Genomic DNA, 18,236 nt, shown 5'->3' on the forward strand with positions numbered 1-18,236 from the left:
ATAAATTTGAGTGTTGAAAAAAAAGTGTTTTCCTTTCTGTTTTAACAAACAGTGGCCTCTGCCCTATGTAGTGCACTGTGTTAGACATTAAATGAAGATCCACCCAATTAGTGCACAATATGTTTAAAGCCATTGGTATTCAGTAATAGTATAAATAACTCTAGTTCACACTTAATATTTATTAAAATGTTATTTTTTAGTACTTCCCTTAGTAGGGAATAGACATCATTTGAGATGGGGCCAGCTAGCTAATAAAGCAAAGGCTCTAAACAAACATGTTTTTCACTCCAGCTGCCAAACAGGTTGTGCAGTTTTATGCATTTATCTGCATCCTCTTTGTGGTTGATGGCCATGCACTGAGGATACTGTAGGCCACTGCACTCTTTAACATTAGAATACTTAAATTAGATTTTGTGTTTTTACTCTCAGTCTACAGTCCATAAAATTATTAAAAAATGTGTAAGGGCAGGGCCATGAACCAGGGCAAAAAACCTATAGACTTAGATCCCTCAGTATTAATGCAAAGTGGAAATTGTTTTTGGGAATTTTCCAAATGGACTCACTTGCTTTTCAGTAGTGACATACAAAAATTCCAAATGGATGTATTTTTAAGATCCAAGTTGTTAGTCAAATTGTCACAACAGACTCTGGCTGCAGACTTTGGGTTGCAGCAATCTGGGAATTATTTCATTGGTGTGGGTGCAGATGACATGTGGGCTTGTGATGAACGTGGAATTGTTCACATAGATGAAACCTAATGAAAAACAAATTAATTTTATAAAGTATGTTTTAAGTGTGTTTAAGTGTATTGCTAACAACTTTTTTAAACTGTTAATATATTAATCAACTTTACATGTTTTTGTATACTGAAGAGTGATGTGAAGCCCTGCACCTGCAAGAACAAATATGAACCTAAGTGCAGGATGCATGACCAAGGTAGAACCATGGCTGGATTACTGACCGGGCCAGTGGGGCCAGCGCCCAGGGGCCCTTGAGGTCAGGGGGCCCCGGGGGGGCCCTGGCCCAAAACATTTTGCGATGCCTATCAACATTTATGATACAATATATTTTTATTTCCGAGGGCCCTCCATTTTAAGGATCCTCTGACTATTAGGACTTTGACCCCAGGGCCTCTTGGGGGCCCTAGCCATGCTTTTGGGGCCCCTAGCCATGCTTTTGGGCCCTAGCCATGCTTTTGGGGGCCCTAGCCATGCTTTTGGGGGCCCTAGCCATGCTTTTGGGCTTCTTATGAAAATGGATGAGGCGTTGTGGTACTGCTCTGACTTCGACTTCTGGCTATTAGGGGTCCTAGGAAAGAGGGGGGCATATTTTTAGAGGGCCCTGGTTATGAGAGCCCCTACCAGGGGGCCCTAGAGAAGAGCAGGGCATACCATTAGAGGGCCCTTGATCACGAGGGCCCCTGCTATGGGGCCCTTGACTTCCATAGAAGTCGTTTACCATGGCTCCTTGACTTTCTAGGGACCTACAAATTGCCAGGCAAGCTACCATATTTCATAACGGACGTTTTGTTGCAAATATGCGATTCAGGCCCTTACTTAATGTTTCTGAATTTGTATTGTTTCAAAATTATTATGTTCAATTTCTCTTAAGCGCAGAGACACAAATTAATTTAGCAATTTTGCAATTATTTTAATTTAAGACAAGCAATTTGTCTGATGAATGCTATCTTTGACACCGATTAAATTGAGTGAATTTGGCCAAGGGTGTGATTTCACTTATGTGAAAACAACAAGCCATTTGACTAGTTTCATGTTTCCCCTTTAATAAACAACAGTAAAGAGACCAGTGGTCACTCTAGCTCTAAAGGAATGCATGAAAGGAAAAGTGCCTTTTCATACAACAGAACTGCAAGCTAATTTTACTGAGTAGCACAATTTTGGTTTGGTGACAGATGATGAAACAGCAAGTGGTTTTGTTGTATGCGTGTAACCCTGATATTTTGTTTGAGGTTTATTTATTGGAAAACATATTTTATTCAGCTTGTTATTCAATGACTATTCAATGACAGTTTGACATGACTTGACATGTTTCAAGGCAGTGTGAAGGGGTCTCGACAATAATTAAACTTGATTTAATATCATTAACACAGCATTTTTAATATACTTAAAACCTTCCCCCTGTCTCCCTCTCGATGCCTCTCTCTCTCACACACACACACACAAAACAGCATTTTTTGTAGTAGATAGTGGCTGCCCCTCCCCCACTCTCTCACTCAGTGGTGAAAAATTGAATATACAATTTGACAGTTTACATTAAATTATGAACTAAAATATTACTTCATGATATCTAATTGCAAGAAAAGCGGTAGAAAGACAGTTGGGTAGTTTTTTTCCGACTCGGACACAGCACTATGGTATATTGAAAATACGAGGGGTCTCAGCCAACTTGGACCCGGATGTGACGTTTCATAAGGTCGACACGTCACGACTTAACAAGCGGATAGTCCAACAAAGAAAACGGGGGAAAAGTGTAAGAGAAAATTAGAAAATCGAAAAAATCGGGAAAAAGAAGAAAAGGGTAAAACAAACACCTCAGGCACTTCTTAAAATGTGCACCTTGAAGAAAAAAATGATATTTTGTGGTAACGATGCACAATTATGGCATTATTCAATGCAAATTTTTTTCAAAATGTGTTCAAATTCTATGTTTATGTATTAAATACTTCAGCACTCTACAGGAAACATTATTATTAGTAATACTAGCAGTAGTATTGCTGTTGTGTTGTGTTTTTATTTTTAAATTTTTTTTTTTATTCAGAATTTAAAATTCAACTATGCCAATGAGACCATATCAGTAAAAACATGTACAAAAGAGACAGAAAAAGAAAATATCTATAATTTAATTAGCATTCAAAACATTTAAAATGTAGTAATAATTGTAAATTGCGATACTGTAATACAAAGTAAAAATAATTGTTTGCCAATAATGCTGATGTTGTACCTGTGTTACTAAAATTACACAAAAAGAGACCAAATAGTCTTTTAATACTTGTTAATGTTTGATTTCAAATTATAATTATTTGTTATTTGACAATACATTAAATACAAATTGATGTTGCTGTTTTTATAATACATTTTATGCTGTATGTGTGTGTTAAAATGCATGGGAAAAAAAGTGTAAAATTGTATTTTACAATATTTAATCTTCATATTAATGTGTCTTAGTGTATTTGCAACCCTAAATCTGAAAATATTGGGACAGTATGGAAAATGCACATAAAAAATGCAGTGTTTCTTACATTTACAGTACTTTGACTTTAATTACATTGCAGACATAACTAACCCAATATATTTTATGTTTTGTTTGCTTAATTTCATTTTATTTGTTAATATCATCCAGAGTGCAAATAATACGATTTCAGACACCCCTAAAATGGACCATACAATTACTTGTCTTTTTTGGCTGCAGCTTAAGGCTGCAGTTGCGCAAACCAGAAAACACTGTATGTTAATGTAAGTAGCTAGCTAACATCAGCTAGTTACTGCCTGAAGTTACAGACTCCTACAAATTCTTGTTTTTACCTCTTTTTGGCAAGAGTACAAGTATTAATTAAAAAATCTATTCTTGTATTTCAGGCCTGCAACATATTCCAAGAACAGTTGGGATGGTAAAGCACTTAGCATTTTGTAATGTTGCTATTTCTTCTGACAACACTTAAAATATGTTTTTGCTCATATAGCAACCACCTAGCAACACCTTAGCAACCTAAGTTAAATATACTGTTTCAGGTCAGGGCCACCACTACAAATTTAAAGTAATTTTGACACTTACTCTTACTTAATCTTTCTTCTTTTTCCCTCATCCCTTGTTCCATGCTTGTACACACACAATGCACTGTCTGAGCAAAGTATTAGCACCCCACCAAATATGTGCTTGCACACACTCTCACTCACACACACTCTCCTATCTGAGCAAAAGTATTTGCATCCCCACCAACTATGTGATTGCATACACACAATTACCTCTCCCACCAAAAGTATTAAAACCTTCCCCACATACTGTATCACTGCTGAGCTACAATCACGCATTTTCTTCATGAAATACACCTCTCTAGTTTTCACTGTTTGCTATTTTCTGTTCTGTCTACTTCTGTTCTTTTGTCATGACTTTTTAGGACTCTTTAATTCTCTCTTTAATTAAAGTTTTTTTTACAGTTTAATTCAAGTACTATTTACAGTCTTGGAGCTTTTTTCACCCACACACTCAAAATGGCCAATAGGAATAAAGTGCATTTTTGATGACCAATGACAAAATGACAGAAAACTATGAACCCTCAAAAATACCTAGCCCTACCTGGACTGGAACTAAATTTAGCCTTGGACTTTTTCTAGACTGGCCCACTGCATTCATAGCAACTACAAAGTGAAAACACCTAGCTCCCCATCAGTCCGCCATGTGAAAATTTCATGTCACAGAGACTAATTTCTAGAATAAGTAAAACACAAGTAACTAAATGATTATACATATACATTATTATTATAGCAATTTTCTGAACAGACCACTTTCCTCTGCAATCCCATGTTGTTTCTGTGACTAAGGACATCAAAATGTCTCTTTTTGTAGTTGTAAGCATTAAAGCTTCCAAATGATCCTGTGACAACTTGCTCTTGAGTCTGTTCTTGATAAATTTGAGTGTTGAAAAAAAAGTGTTTTCCTTTCTGTTTTAACAAACAGTGGCCTCTGCCCTATGTAGTGCACTGTGTTAGACATTAAATGAAGATCCACCCAATTAGTGCACAATATGTTTAAAGCCATTGGTATTCAGTAATAGTATAAATAACTCTAGTTCACACTTAATATTTATTAAAATGTTATTTTTTAGTACTTCCCTTAGTAGGGAATAGACATCATTTGAGATGGGGCCAGCTAGCTAATAAAGCAAAGGCTCTAAACAAACATGTTTTTCACTCCAGCTGCCAAACAGGTTGTGCAGTTTTATGCATTTATCTGCATCCTCTTTGTGGTTGATGGCCATGCACTGAGGATACTGTAGGCCACTGCACTCTTTAACATTAGAATACTTAAATTAGATTTTGTGTTTTTACTCTCAGTCTACAGTCCATAAAATTATTAAAAAATGTGTAAGGGCAGGGCCATGAACCAGGGCAAAAAACCTATAGACTTAGATCCCTCAGTATTAATGCAAAGTGGAAATTGTTTTTGGGAATTTTCCAAATGGACTCACTTGCTTTTCAGTAGTGACATACAAAAATTCCAAATGGATGTATTTTTAAGATCCAAGTTGTTAGTCAAATTGTCACAACAGACTCTGGCTGCAGACTTTGGGTTGCAGCAATCTGGGAATTATTTCATTGGTGTGGGTGCAGATGACATGTGGGCTTGTGATGAACGTGGAATTGTTCACATAGATGAAACCTAATGAAAAACAAATTAATTTTATAAAGTATGTTTTAAGTGTGTTTAAGTGTATTGCTAACAACTTTTTTAAACTGTTAATATATTAATCAACTTTACATGTTTTTGTATACTGAAGAGTGATGTGAAGCCCTGCACCTGCAAGAACAAATATGAACCTAAGTGCAGGATGCATGACCAAGGTAGAACCATGGCTGGATTACTGACCGGGCCAGTGGGGCCAGCGCCCAGGGGCCCTTGAGGTCAGGGGGCCCCGGGGGGGCCCTGGCCCAAAACATTTTGCGATGCCTATCAACATTTATGATACAATATATTTTTATTTCCGAGGGCCCTCCATTTTAAGGATCCTCTGACTATTAAGACTTTGACCCCAGGGCCTCTTGGGGGCCCTAGCCATGCTTTTGGGGCCCCTAGCCATGCTTTTGGGCCCTAGCCATGCTTTTGGGGGCCCTAGCCATGCTTTTGGGGGCCCTAGCCATGCTTTTGGGCTTCTTATGAAAATGGATGAGGCGTTGTGGCACTGCTCTGACTTCGACTTCTGGCTATTAGGGGTCCTAGGAAAGAGGGGGGCATATTTTTAGAGGGCCCTGGTTATGAGAGCCCCTACCAGGGGGCCCTAGAGAAGAGCAGGGCATTCCATTAGAGGGCCCTTGATCACGAGGGCCCCTGCTATGGGGCCCTTGACTTCCATAGAAGTCGTTTACCATGGCTCCTTGACTTTCTAGGGACCTACAAATTGCCAGGCAAGCTACCATATTTCATAACGGACGTTTTGTTGCAAATATGCGATTCAGGCCCTTACTTAATGTTTCTGAATTTGTATTGTTTCAAAATTATTATGTTCAATTTCTCTTAAGCGCAGAGACACAAATTAATTTAGCAATTTTGCAATTATTTTAATTTAAGACAAGCAATTTGTCTGATGAATGCTATCTTTGACACCGATTAAATTGAGTGAATTTGGCCAAGGGTGTGATTTCACTTATGTGAAAACAACAAGCCATTTGACTAGTTTCATGTTTCCCCTTTAATAAACAACAGTAAAGAGACCAGTGGTCACTCTAGCTCTAAAGGAATGCATGAAAGGAAAAGTGCCTTTTCATACAACAGAACTGCAAGCTAATTTTACTGAGTAGCACAATTTTGGTTTGGTGACAGATGATGAAACAGCAAGTGGTTTTGTTGTATGCGTGTAACCCTGATATTTTGTTTGAGGTTTATTTATTGGAAAACATATTTTATTCAGCTTGTTATTCAATGACTATTCAATGACAGTTTGACATGACTTGACATGTTTCAAGGCAGTGTGAAGGGGTCTCGACAATAATTAAACTTGATTTAATATCATTAACACAGCATTTTTAATATACTTAAAACCTTCCCCCTGTCTCCCTCTCGATGCCTCTCTCTCTCACACACACACACACAAAACAGCATTTTTTGTAGTAGATAGTGGCTGCCCCTCCCCCACTCTCTCACTCAGTGGTGAAAAATTGTTACATTGCCCTAAATTCCCACGGGGGCTGAGCCAATCAGGTGTTGCGAGAACTTCCAAGTGAATATGCAAGATCTATATAAAACCCCCTGCCAGTATCAAAACTCCTCACATTCAGACAGTTCAGCTTGCGAACTTGCTCTGTGCTTTTACTACCTTTTTAAAGGCTCATTGCCCTTTATACTGCATTATATTATTTTATAATATATATAAATATTTTTATATTATATTATACTATACTATATTGCATATATTCTGTTACATTCTTTTCATAGTCTTTTCAAAGGCTTATATATTATATTATATTATATTATATTACATGATATAATATTATATTACTATATATAATATATTAAACTTTGAAAGGTTCACAGCCTTTTTCAAGGCTAGTGTAACGTTGCTAACTAGCAACTCACAGCTTTTTTAAAAGCTTATTGTTATTTGCATATTACATTATTGATAATAGTAGAAGTGTAAGCTTTATAATATTAGTACATACATACAATACATTTACAATAACAACAATTTTTAGCTAAATAGTTATAGGTCAGCCTTTTTTTATTACATATTGTATCTGGTTCTACAGTTTTGTGATTGTATTTTTTTCCTGAACATACAACATAGAAACAACATAGTAAGTATTGGATAGGAATAGGAATTTGCAAGACAAGCTTCTATATTTGCATCTTAAGAAACACTTGCCATTAATAACATGGATCCCAAACAAAAAAGTGGTGCCTCAAAAAGAAAAGCAAAAAAGATTAAGGAAGCAAATCAGGCAGATTTCCTGAAAAGCGTTCCTTTGATCTCAAACTTCTTTGAGAAACCGCTGGATATGAGTGAGACAAGTATTGCTAATGTTAGCAGTGATCAGAGTTCTAGCAATGAAGATGTGATCACCACTGGCTTAGTGTCACCTGTCAGTGACTATGTACCTTTGCAGACCCAGTCAGGTGCAGAGCAGGAATGCCAGCCCTGCCAGGCTACCACAGACCAGCAGCAGAAAGACCATGAAAGGAAAGTTGCAGGTGTGTCAGACCCACAATCAGACCAGCCAGCTGCATCGTGTGAGTGTCGTTTTTCAAATGAGGAGGGCAAGGACCCCAACTCCTGGTGTGAAACGGTCAACGACCCTGCTTTATGGCCCAGTACCATTACCGACCAAGCCAAGTCGATTCTTGTTAGTAGAGGAGAAGCTGCATTTCAAAACAGAAGTGCTAAGTACCCAGCCTCAGTCAGGGATAGAGGCATTGGGGGTACCAGTAGGAGCTTTACAAATGCTCTACTCAGTTGCTCTCTACCCAACGGGCAAACTGTGACTAGGCAGTGGCTATTTTACTCTCCTTCAACTGGCTGTGTGTATTGTTTTGTTTGCAAACTGTTTTCCAGTAAGCACAATACTTTTGTTCATGGATTTTCTGACTGGAAACATTCAGAGCGGATTGGTGAGCATGAGGGGAGTGTGGAGCATAGGGCTTGCATGCTAGCATTATATAATCGCTCCAGAGGCACAGCAACAATTGATTCTGATATTGTCATCAAATTGATGCAGAAAGACAATACTGGCGGGAAGTTTTGAAAAGAGTTGTTGCAGTCATCCAGTTTTTGGGGGAGAGGGGACTTGCTTTCAGGGGAGATGATGAGCTATTAGGATCAGCCCACAATGGTAATTTTTTGGGCATCATAGAACTCTTAGCCAAATTTGACCCATTCCTAGCTGAGCACCTCCAAAGGTTTGGAGGTAAGGGAAAAGGTTCTGTGTCCTACTTATCATCGACAGTGTGTGAAGAATTTATCCATTTGATGGGACAGAGAACAAAGCAGGCAATTGCCAATGAGATCAAAGAATCAAAATACTTCTCTGTTATAGTTGACTCCACTCCAGACCTTGCTCATGTGGACCAACTTACTTTTATTTTCAGGTTTGTTAATAATGACGGACATGTAGTTGAGCGTTTTCTAGCTTTTGAGCCTATTGAAAACCATAGTGGGGACAGTTTGGCAGAGTGTGTCGTTGCTATGGTGGAGAATCTGGGCCTAGACTTATCCAACTTTAGGGGCCAGTCATATGATAATGCAAGTAACATGTCGGGAAAGTACAATGGAGTCCAAGCTCATCTTAAACAAAGAAACCCTTTGATTTGTTATGTCACCTGTGCAGCACATTCACTGAATTTAGTTGGTGTCAATGCTGTTGACAGTAGCCCAGAAGCTGGATGTTTTTTTGACTTTGTACAGGCAATGTACACATTTTGTGCATCATCTACACACAGGTGGGGAAATGTTTTCTGTGATACTGATATCAAACTCACACTGAAATCACTGTCAGGTACTCGATGGAGTCAACTAAGGCTCTTTGGAAATATTATGCACAACTGAGAGAGGCATTGAATGATATGTCTAAAGATATGGAGGAGAAATGTGTAACTCGAAGTGAAGCCTCTGCACTCTGTGACAAATTGGACACGTTGGAGATGGCCTTCATGGCATACTTCTGGGACACAATACTACAGAGGTTCCAAGCCACAAGCCTGCAGCTGCAGAAGCATGATATTGACATATGTACAGCTACACAACTTCTCTTGCCTTTACGAGACTTTGTGGCAGCACAGAGAGATAACTTTGAGGTGTTTGAAGAGGCAGCTTTAAATGTCACCACTGCTGTCTCCCAAGAGTACAGGCATGACCTCCAGCGTACAAAGAAGCGCAAAATTATGTCTGATGATAGTGCAGAGCCAGGTGTAGCATTTAACGGAAAGGACAAGTTTCGGATCGAAACTTTCAATGTTGTCATTGACAAACTTGTGTCCTGTCTCAACCACCGTTTGAATGCATACACACACTTAACTGAGCTATTTGATGTTCTTTTCATGCCTGACAACATGTCCAACAGTGAGCTCACTTTAAACTCTTTGCCCAGGGGCCCAGACTATCCTTAATCCGTCCTTGGGTAGAACAGTAACAAAAAGGAAACAAATGCAAAAAAAATATTGGCCAAAGTAATAAAAAAGACACAAAAAAGTTCACAAAGAAATAGGATAGAAAAAAGATAGCAAATAATTGAGAACTGGTTGTCACAATATGACAAGCTGCTCCGGCAATATGCCCCAACCCAGAATTACCAAATCACAGATTTTTTTATTGCATTTTACAAAATGTGCCAACTTATCCATAAGGGTTTAAACAATGACATGAAAAAACATGTTGACACGATTCATGTATTTATCTACTCTACCTAAAAACATCATCTTGGAAAGGGCAGATACATCAAATCACAGAGCATTACACTAACTTAGCCTTTCTCAACCGGGGTGCGGTTTTGCCAGGGGTGCCGTCGAAAATATTATGATAATGATGGGTCGTTCGCGAATCCAATTCTTTTGAACGGCTCTTTAAAATAAACAAAAGGAACCGAGTCGCGCCTCTGGGAGCCGCTATATATATATTTTTATTTCTACGCAGTTCAGACTGTAATTCACCCATTCCGCTTCCATCAGTAGAGGGAATTAATGAGTCATAATAAGAGCTGTTTATTGTTGAAATTCAAATCCGAAAACGGAGAGCGGAGAGCGAGCGAGACACACACACACACACACACACACACACACAGAGAGAGAGAGAGAGACACACACACACACACTGATCGTTATTACTGTTGTTTTTATTAATATTTTATTCTATTTTATATATATTTGCACATGTAACTGTTTTGTATGTGTTCTTTCTTACTGTTATTTTTTATTTCTCTCTAACTTGCTTTGGCAATACGAATGTCTTTATTTATCATGCCAATAAAGCTTCTTTTGAGTTTGAGTTGAGAGAGCCGTAACCGAGCTACAGAGAGAACATGCAGAAAAGAAGCAGTGCTCTTAGTATAATGACAAATAATTATGAAATAAACTATAAACTTGTTTAATTAGGTTAAATCTGATTCGTTCATGGCACAAACTGAGCTTTTCGAGCCTAACTTACATCAAGAACAAGTACAGGGAGCGACTGAGGGCTCTGGACCAGGAGCTCCGTGTCTGCCTCTCATCCATCCCTGCCAGAATAGGGCGATTGTGTTCATCATCCCAGGCTCAGGTTTCCCATTAAAAGTAAGTCACGTTTACCCCTCTCTCCCTAAATGACACCTTATGGTGTGTGTGCGTGTGTGTTAGCAGTCCGAGGGATGCAGAGTGTAAGTTTTTTAATACATTTTAGACTGGGGTGCCTTGAGATTTTACATACTTTTAAAGGGTGCCATGACTGAAAAAAGGTTGAGAAACACTGCACTAACTCATTCATTTATTTACACCTAGAACCATGAGGTCACATGTGTAATTAAAGTTGTTGTGCATGTTACTCCGGTCTGAGGCGTGCTCTCAAGAGAGACATTTGTGCAGTTATAGGTTGTAACAACATAGAATTCTCCCTGCAGCATGCACCAAACGAAAGGCACAGCTTCACGTATTCCACATTGCATCAACTAATGGAAAAATCTGTGGAAATTACTCTATTGAGTGCTTTAGCTAGGCCTGTCAGACATGTGAAATATTGCATCATGGAAAGTGTGAGCGCTGAACTAAACTAAGCGTGGTTCTTGGTTCTGGACATGGGTATGTTGGCCTTTAAGTCAAGTATCTGTGCCTGAGATTTAGTCAGCAGAAATGGAAAAAACACACAGGACAGATTATGGCTGATTTAATTTTATTAAACTTTACTCAGTCATTTTATACAACTAGTTTTATAAAAGCCTAAGCTGGAGACGAACCTCTTTAACAAATGACAGCTGTCATTAATAATGACCTTATAATATTGTTCATAGGGTACTTGAAACATGTAATTTAGCTTCCAGAAAACAGGTAATTAGAAACTAACCCTGTACAAGCTAGCTCTGTTTGTGTGTGTGTTTATGTGTTTGCGTGTGTGTGTGTGTGTGTGTGTGTGTGTGTGTGTGTGTCAGGGGCATGTCTACTCCTGGGCTGGGGTAAGCATTGCCCACCCAGAGTAAATAATTGCCCACCCAGAGGAATAATCTGCCCATCTAATAATGGGTGGACCGTTCTGTGTGTGGGCTGCTGAAAAAGCAGAAAAACAGAAATTTTGTTTAACTATTTTAATACTGAAGTGTGCATTGACCCATAGTATCCTTAGTACATGACCATCAGCCAATTACGAAAATGCTGCCTACCCCAGGATATGTCACCATTTGGTGGCGATGTTTACAGGTAGTACGGTGGCTTGGTGGGTAGCACTGTTGGCACACAGCAAGGAGGTCCTGTGTTTGATTGGTGGAGGTGGAGCGATCCGGGTCCTTCCTCTGTGGAGTTTGCATGTTCTCCCTGTGTCTGGGTGGGTTTCCTCTGGTTGCTCCGGTTTTCTCCCACATTCCACACAGTCAGGTTAATTGGAAATACTAAAGTCTGCCTCTGTACGTGTGTGAATGTATGTTTGCCTTGTGATAGACTTGCGACCTGTCCAGGGTGTTTCCTGCCTTTTGCCCATCAGTGAATCGCAACCACCGCGACCCTGAATAGGATACAGAGGTGGTAAAAAAAAGGCGGTGGTAAAAAAATCAATCAATCCCTGCCTGAATTATCTTTTCTCTTTGACAAAACTGGCATAAACAGAAGACCCTACCCCTGACTAATAATAAGTTTTTTTCTTTAAACTCCTTTTGCCTAATGTAAATGCTTTTGCCAGGTTATCTCGGTTAAGGAACAGCCTTTGTTTGATGAATACAGTACATTGGCATATACTTACCTTTACCCAGGTCAGGGAACTTATTTTACTGTCAACCTTGTCTGTGCATGCCCGAACTCCTCCCAGAGTTCAAGTGGGAAGTATGAACAAGATAGTGATCACTTTCCATCCTAATAATGCCAGAAAACTCTCAACAGACCCAACTAACCAGGCGGTGGAAGCTGGACAAAGCCGACTGGATTACCTTCCAGAGGTAACCTCCCTAATCCCTGCACGAAGAATAACCTCTGGTATAATTGTGAATGACAGCAGGGAATCACTGAGCATGTGCAAACCACCAAAAACTTAGACGAGCTAAGGATCACTAGAGCCAAGGCTCGTAAGACCATCAACTCAGCCGAAAACACAAAGACAATATTACAATCAAATATGGAGCTCTGGGAGTCCCTCAGGGGTGGAAAAAAATTTCAGCGATCCCAATCATGTACTTATTATTTGTAATTAGCAAGAATCTTTCAAGAAGTTTTTAAGAGAATAAAAGTAAGTAGGCTATTTTTGCAGTACAGTTTTTTTTCTAACTGATTCTGTTAGCTAGAAATGCCCTCTTGTTTATTTCAGCAAACTTCAGCAGTTCCTAAATTTGGTCTTAAACTAATTTACTGCACAGTCAATGTTATTCTAAATCAATGTTGATCATTACATAACAAAATAACTGGCACCACTTTAATGTTTTGAACATTTACTAGTATGGAAATGCTTCTTTATTTGTAAATGTTCATTGATCATTTTGTTTGAATGGCTATTTCTTTTCACTGTCTGACTAAGGAATATAACAAAAATTATTTTTATTTTTTTATTTTATTTATTTATTTATTTATTTTTTATTTTTATTTTTATTTTTTTATATTTTTTAAAAATTTAGCACGTCCAATTTCGTCCCATCTATCATCCTCTCATTAGTGCGGATTCCTGCTCCTGATTGGGGCTGACGAGACCGTTCCACGCCTCCTCCGAAACGTGCACAGCCAATCGACAAAAATTATTTATTTTTAGCTGATCTAATAATGGTACTCCACACATTTAAGCTCCTCACAATGCACAGAAAAATTATGATTACCACTAACACATGCTTTAAGTTAATCATTCAACAAAGCTTCAAACATCAAACAAGACGATGATTATGCATGACATTTAAAAAATACTAACTAGTACCTAATACTGTCTAAATTCTCACATCACATTCTTAAGTCAAAGTGTGTTTTGTTTTTATTAGTTTTAAATCAAATTAATAGCTTGCACATTCCAATGTAAGCAAATTCATTTGCAATTCGGCAAAATTGATCAATGTGTTTTATACAAACAGCCGAAGCATAATTTAAATGGACAAAGAACAGTCAACAAAGATTAATTAACACACACATCCTCACACACAAACAAACTATAAAACAGCTAAAAACATTTACAATGACAAGTAGGTTATAGGACATTATTTTAACTCTATAGGACATATTATAACTCTAAATAGATTTAATAAAGCATTTTAAATGCCTCTAATGACTCTTATTTGTTCTTCTGCACTTCCTGGAAGAAGTCATTGCAAGCAACAGTCAGAGCTGCCACCAGCACAACAAATTCATTAAAGTCGACCTCATTGTCTTTATTTGAGTCAAGATCATTCATAATCTTCTCCACAAGCATTGGGTCCTTCTGCGACTGAGAGATTAAATGGGAGAAAGACAGAGATAGCAAAAATTTTAATAATAATTGAAATATTATTGATAATATTTAGACCATAAGTCCTGAACTGTGAGTCTCATTGTCAACATTGTTTTTGGCTAAATCCTTACATAGTTGCAATTTAAGCTTAGTTAATTCAGAAACCAGTCATTATTGTAACCAATAGTTATGTAATTGTGATTTTTTTAATGTCCCCATGTATTGTATAAAAAACTCCTGTCACAAATTTAATAAATTAATGTTTACAATAATACAAAACATTCATAAAAAAACTAACTATTTTTGCATAAACAAGTGTGTTGTAATCATTAAACTACAGTATGCAATGCAGTATGACAATAAGCTTTCAACATAGGGAACAACAGAGCACATTAAGCAACAAACTTTACTATCCTCAGTCAGTTATTCAGCTTTTATGTTTGGAGAAAGAAGAGTTGTGCAAAAGATAACACCATACCCAAAGCAAAGTATGGAGGTGGGAGTATCATGATTGTAATATTTGGTCTGCATTTGTGGAAATATTGACAAGAAGACAACAGCCTGAACTACAAGCAAATGTACATATTATTATGATAGTTTGAGAGTAGGATGGTATAGTAGAGAGTCTTTGTTTGTTAGTTGTGTGTGTGTGAGGGGTAAAGACAAAGGAGAAAATAGCCAAAAAAGAGGAAAATTTCTTAAACATATGTTTTAATGTATGTCATAAGCAGGCTCAAAAGTTTCAGTTCGTTAGTTACACACAACCAAAATTGTTAATGTGTGAGCCAGGGTCACAACTTAAAACACACTGCAGATATCGATTATAAAACACAAATTTAGATTTTGCTCCATTATACTGCGTTTTTAAAAACAGCTTAAATAAACTTGTGTAGGGCTTTAGAATTGTCAGTTAAATGTTTTCTGTTTTCAATGTATGTTTCTGTTGTGCCTTACTGTTAGGAAGTCGTTCAGCTCACTGTTCAGTAGCTGCTTTAGCTCTCCTTTGTTCAACTTGTATTTATCACCTTCATTGCCAGAATAGTTGTGAAAAACTCGAATCAGAGCATCCATGGCTCCCTCCAGCTGGCTAGGCATGATGTCTGCAAAATGAACTAGACAAAATGGTAGCTTGACATTAAACAAAACCTACAATTGTCATTAATTCAGCACCTATAACAACTAATAACATGATTTTGGGTTTTCTATATAATAAATAGTTTGTTGGCATTAGTCATTTTGCATCCAAATCTATAAAAACACATTTGTGTACCAAATTTTGTGTACCATATTTGCATACACTCTATGTACACCACTCGTTGTATAATAGCAATCAAATCAATGACAACAGTTTGGGATAAGCCATTTTCAGCACAGCTATGCACCTGTGCACTAAGCAAGGTTAATAAATATATGGTTTGATAAATTTAGTTTGGGGGAGCACCATTAGCCTGCACAGAGCCCTAACCTTGACCTCCCTGAACATCACTGGGAGGAAATGAAACTTTCTTGCCAACATCAGTGCCTGACCTTAGGGGGGGGGGGGGGGGGGGGTATAAGAAACAGGATGTCCACATGGTTATGTATCTATACCCATGATGTGGCCATACAGTTATGTACTGTTGTAAATATGTATGTCAAGTATGACAAGGCTTCATCTTGTATCCAATATAAACATTAAAGTGCATTATATGGTTAAACTAGGCAAAATAAACAACTCATGCCTGCAACCATACAGTGTTTTATAGAATACATTGTTTTGCAAATAATAATGTAATATTAATATGCATGTTACATTTTGCAAAACGGCAGTAAGTGTATAAAATGCACAAAGAAAAAAAGGGGTTTAACCATATAATTATGTCTGTTGCTTTTATCTAATTTATATAATCCTTGATGTTTTACAAAATGTATAAAATAAATAGCTTAATTCATAGCCTAATAAAACTATGAACTCCAGAAACAGAAGCTTCAAAATAAAATATAAAATAATTGCTGTCATGTATTACTTCACATTTGAATACAAATAAGACATCATTATCATACAGCATAGCTAAACTACATGCAAAAATGTATATTAATTATTGGAACACTTACCTAGTAAGTAGATGGATACTAAGGCAGAAGCTCTGGTCTGTTTGAGTTTTTGATTTATAAATACTCAAAGCATAAGACCTACTTATTTATACATTTTCCAGTGGGAGTGACCCTCCTCTGTTGTTAGGGCAACATGTGACGACCTTGTGGTCCCATGGCAATGCCATGATCCTTCCTGCACACAGTGATGAAGAAGATAAATCATTACTTATAAACATACATTAATGGCAAAATGGCATAATGTTTCAGTAAGACACTCAAGGTGAATGTGCAGTAAAACAAAACTCAGAAAATGCAACATGTCTCTTTTATTTTGGCATTTGTTCTGACATTTTTATGGATAGGAATTTGTTCTTGGTTTTAAATCTTTATTAGTCTTGTAGACACAAGTCCTTCAGTCATGTTGAAAAAAACACACATTTTATCAGTTTGTTTTTCAGATTTCATCATTTTACAAATAAATAGTTTTTCTCAAATTAATTTGTCCCACTTAGCATGTTCTATTAATTGAGTTTGTATCAGGTGTTAGGCATTAAGTAAATATGTGCATAAATATTCATGTAAATATAATAAAATAACAATTAAAAAAACAACAAATACACAGCATATAGATCATTAGTAATTAGAGTTCATGATTCTTCACTTCAGTCTGTGGTAGAATTCTTGACACTGTGAGTGCAGTCACTGCAGAATCCGTTCACGTCCAGCAGGAATGCCATTATTGTCATGCTAGCCTAAAAATTTGGGGTAAAAAAAAAAGCGGTTGACTAATGCACAACACGTGATGCAGGGTGTGGCCCTCACATGTTAGGTATGGCCCTTCTCTCATATCCCAATTGGATATGACTAAATTGACAGAAAAAGGAAAAAATGCATATATCAAATTTTGAAAAGTGGACATCAGGCACAGGTGGTTGAAAACGTCACATAAAAAAACCTTTTATCTTTGGGTAAATGCATTTGGTTAAAGTTCTTAATGAGTTCACTCACATATTGCTAAGCCAGGCCATGTTACGCATTATAGATTACTAAAAGTATTTTGTAATAATTTTTGTAGAATTTTATTTGCAGCCAGTGCAGAGATGTTTTGTTAATACAAAGCATCTCTGATCAATAAAAACTGATCGATGCATTTATAACTTCAATGTAAAATTATTGCAATGCCATTTTTACTGGATGTACTAGTAGATTCAAAAATAGAACTTGGTAGAATTAAAAATTAGATCATATTTGTCCTATTTTTATATTGCCAATAGCCCTTGGTTAAATCATTGTTTAGTTCCAGTGTCACTTCAAGTGGTTCAAGAGTTTGACAATGCAAGGCACTGAGTATAAATCAAATGAAGATACTGCACTGACCCAACCAAAGTTCACACTGAACCGTTCACCCTGTAACTGTTTTGCTTCCAGTATAAATTGTACCTTGGTTAAATTAGAAGAGCTTTGATTAACTACTTCATGCACCCCCAAGGCTTCCGGTCATATAAATTTTAAATGGTCAGAACACAGTGGAGGCCTGGGATACCTCTTAAATACCTGGGGCTTTAACCTTCTTATTCTTTTGGCTGTTTCTGTTCAAAGCGCCACAGCTGATAATTAATCTCCATCTTGCTCTGTCTCCTTTGTCATCCCCACCACCTGCCTGTACTTTCTCACTGCATTAATAAACCTTCTCTTTGGCCTTTCTCCCCTCCTGCCTGGTGGCTCCATTCTCAGCACGCTTCTCCGGATATAGTCATCTCTCCTCTGCACATGCCAATATCATCTCAATTTCTTCTCTTTAACTTTGTCTCTAAAACATTTTACCTGCACTGTTCCTCTAATAAACCTGTTCCTAATCTTGTCCATT

General features: G+C 37.5%; 1 protein-coding gene across 1 annotated transcript; it reads right to left on the reverse strand.

The window, feature by feature from the left end:
* Positions 1-14,056: 14,056 nt before the first annotated feature.
* s100z (S100 calcium binding protein Z) lies at positions 14,057-16,422 on the reverse strand. The gene is made up of 3 exons (XM_063011341.1): positions 16,388-16,422; positions 15,248-15,405; positions 14,057-14,290 (listed from the first exon to the last, which is right to left on the reverse strand). The coding sequence occupies exons 2-3, from the start codon at positions 15,386-15,388 to the stop codon at positions 14,138-14,140; spliced, it is 294 nt and encodes a 97-aa protein (XP_062867411.1). The 5' UTR covers positions 15,389-15,405; positions 16,388-16,422; the 3' UTR covers positions 14,057-14,137.
* Between the last annotated feature and the right edge of the window lie 1,814 nt (positions 16,423-18,236).

This window comes from Trichomycterus rosablanca, chromosome 16 (assembly GCF_030014385.1).
Source record: "Trichomycterus rosablanca isolate fTriRos1 chromosome 16, fTriRos1.hap1, whole genome shotgun sequence".
Classification (NCBI taxonomy): Eukaryota; Metazoa; Chordata; class Actinopteri; order Siluriformes; family Trichomycteridae; genus Trichomycterus; species Trichomycterus rosablanca.

Bases quoted from the DNA above. Each gene is read 5' to 3' on its own strand.
- s100z (XM_063011341.1), bottom strand. From the start codon at position 15,388: ATGCCTAGCCAGCTGGAGGGAGCCATGGATGCTCTGATTCGAGTTTTT. The intron at 14,291-15,247 runs GTAAGGCACAAC...TTAATCTCTCAG, and splicing joins AGCTGAACGACTTCCTAACA to TCGCAGAAGGACCCAATGCT.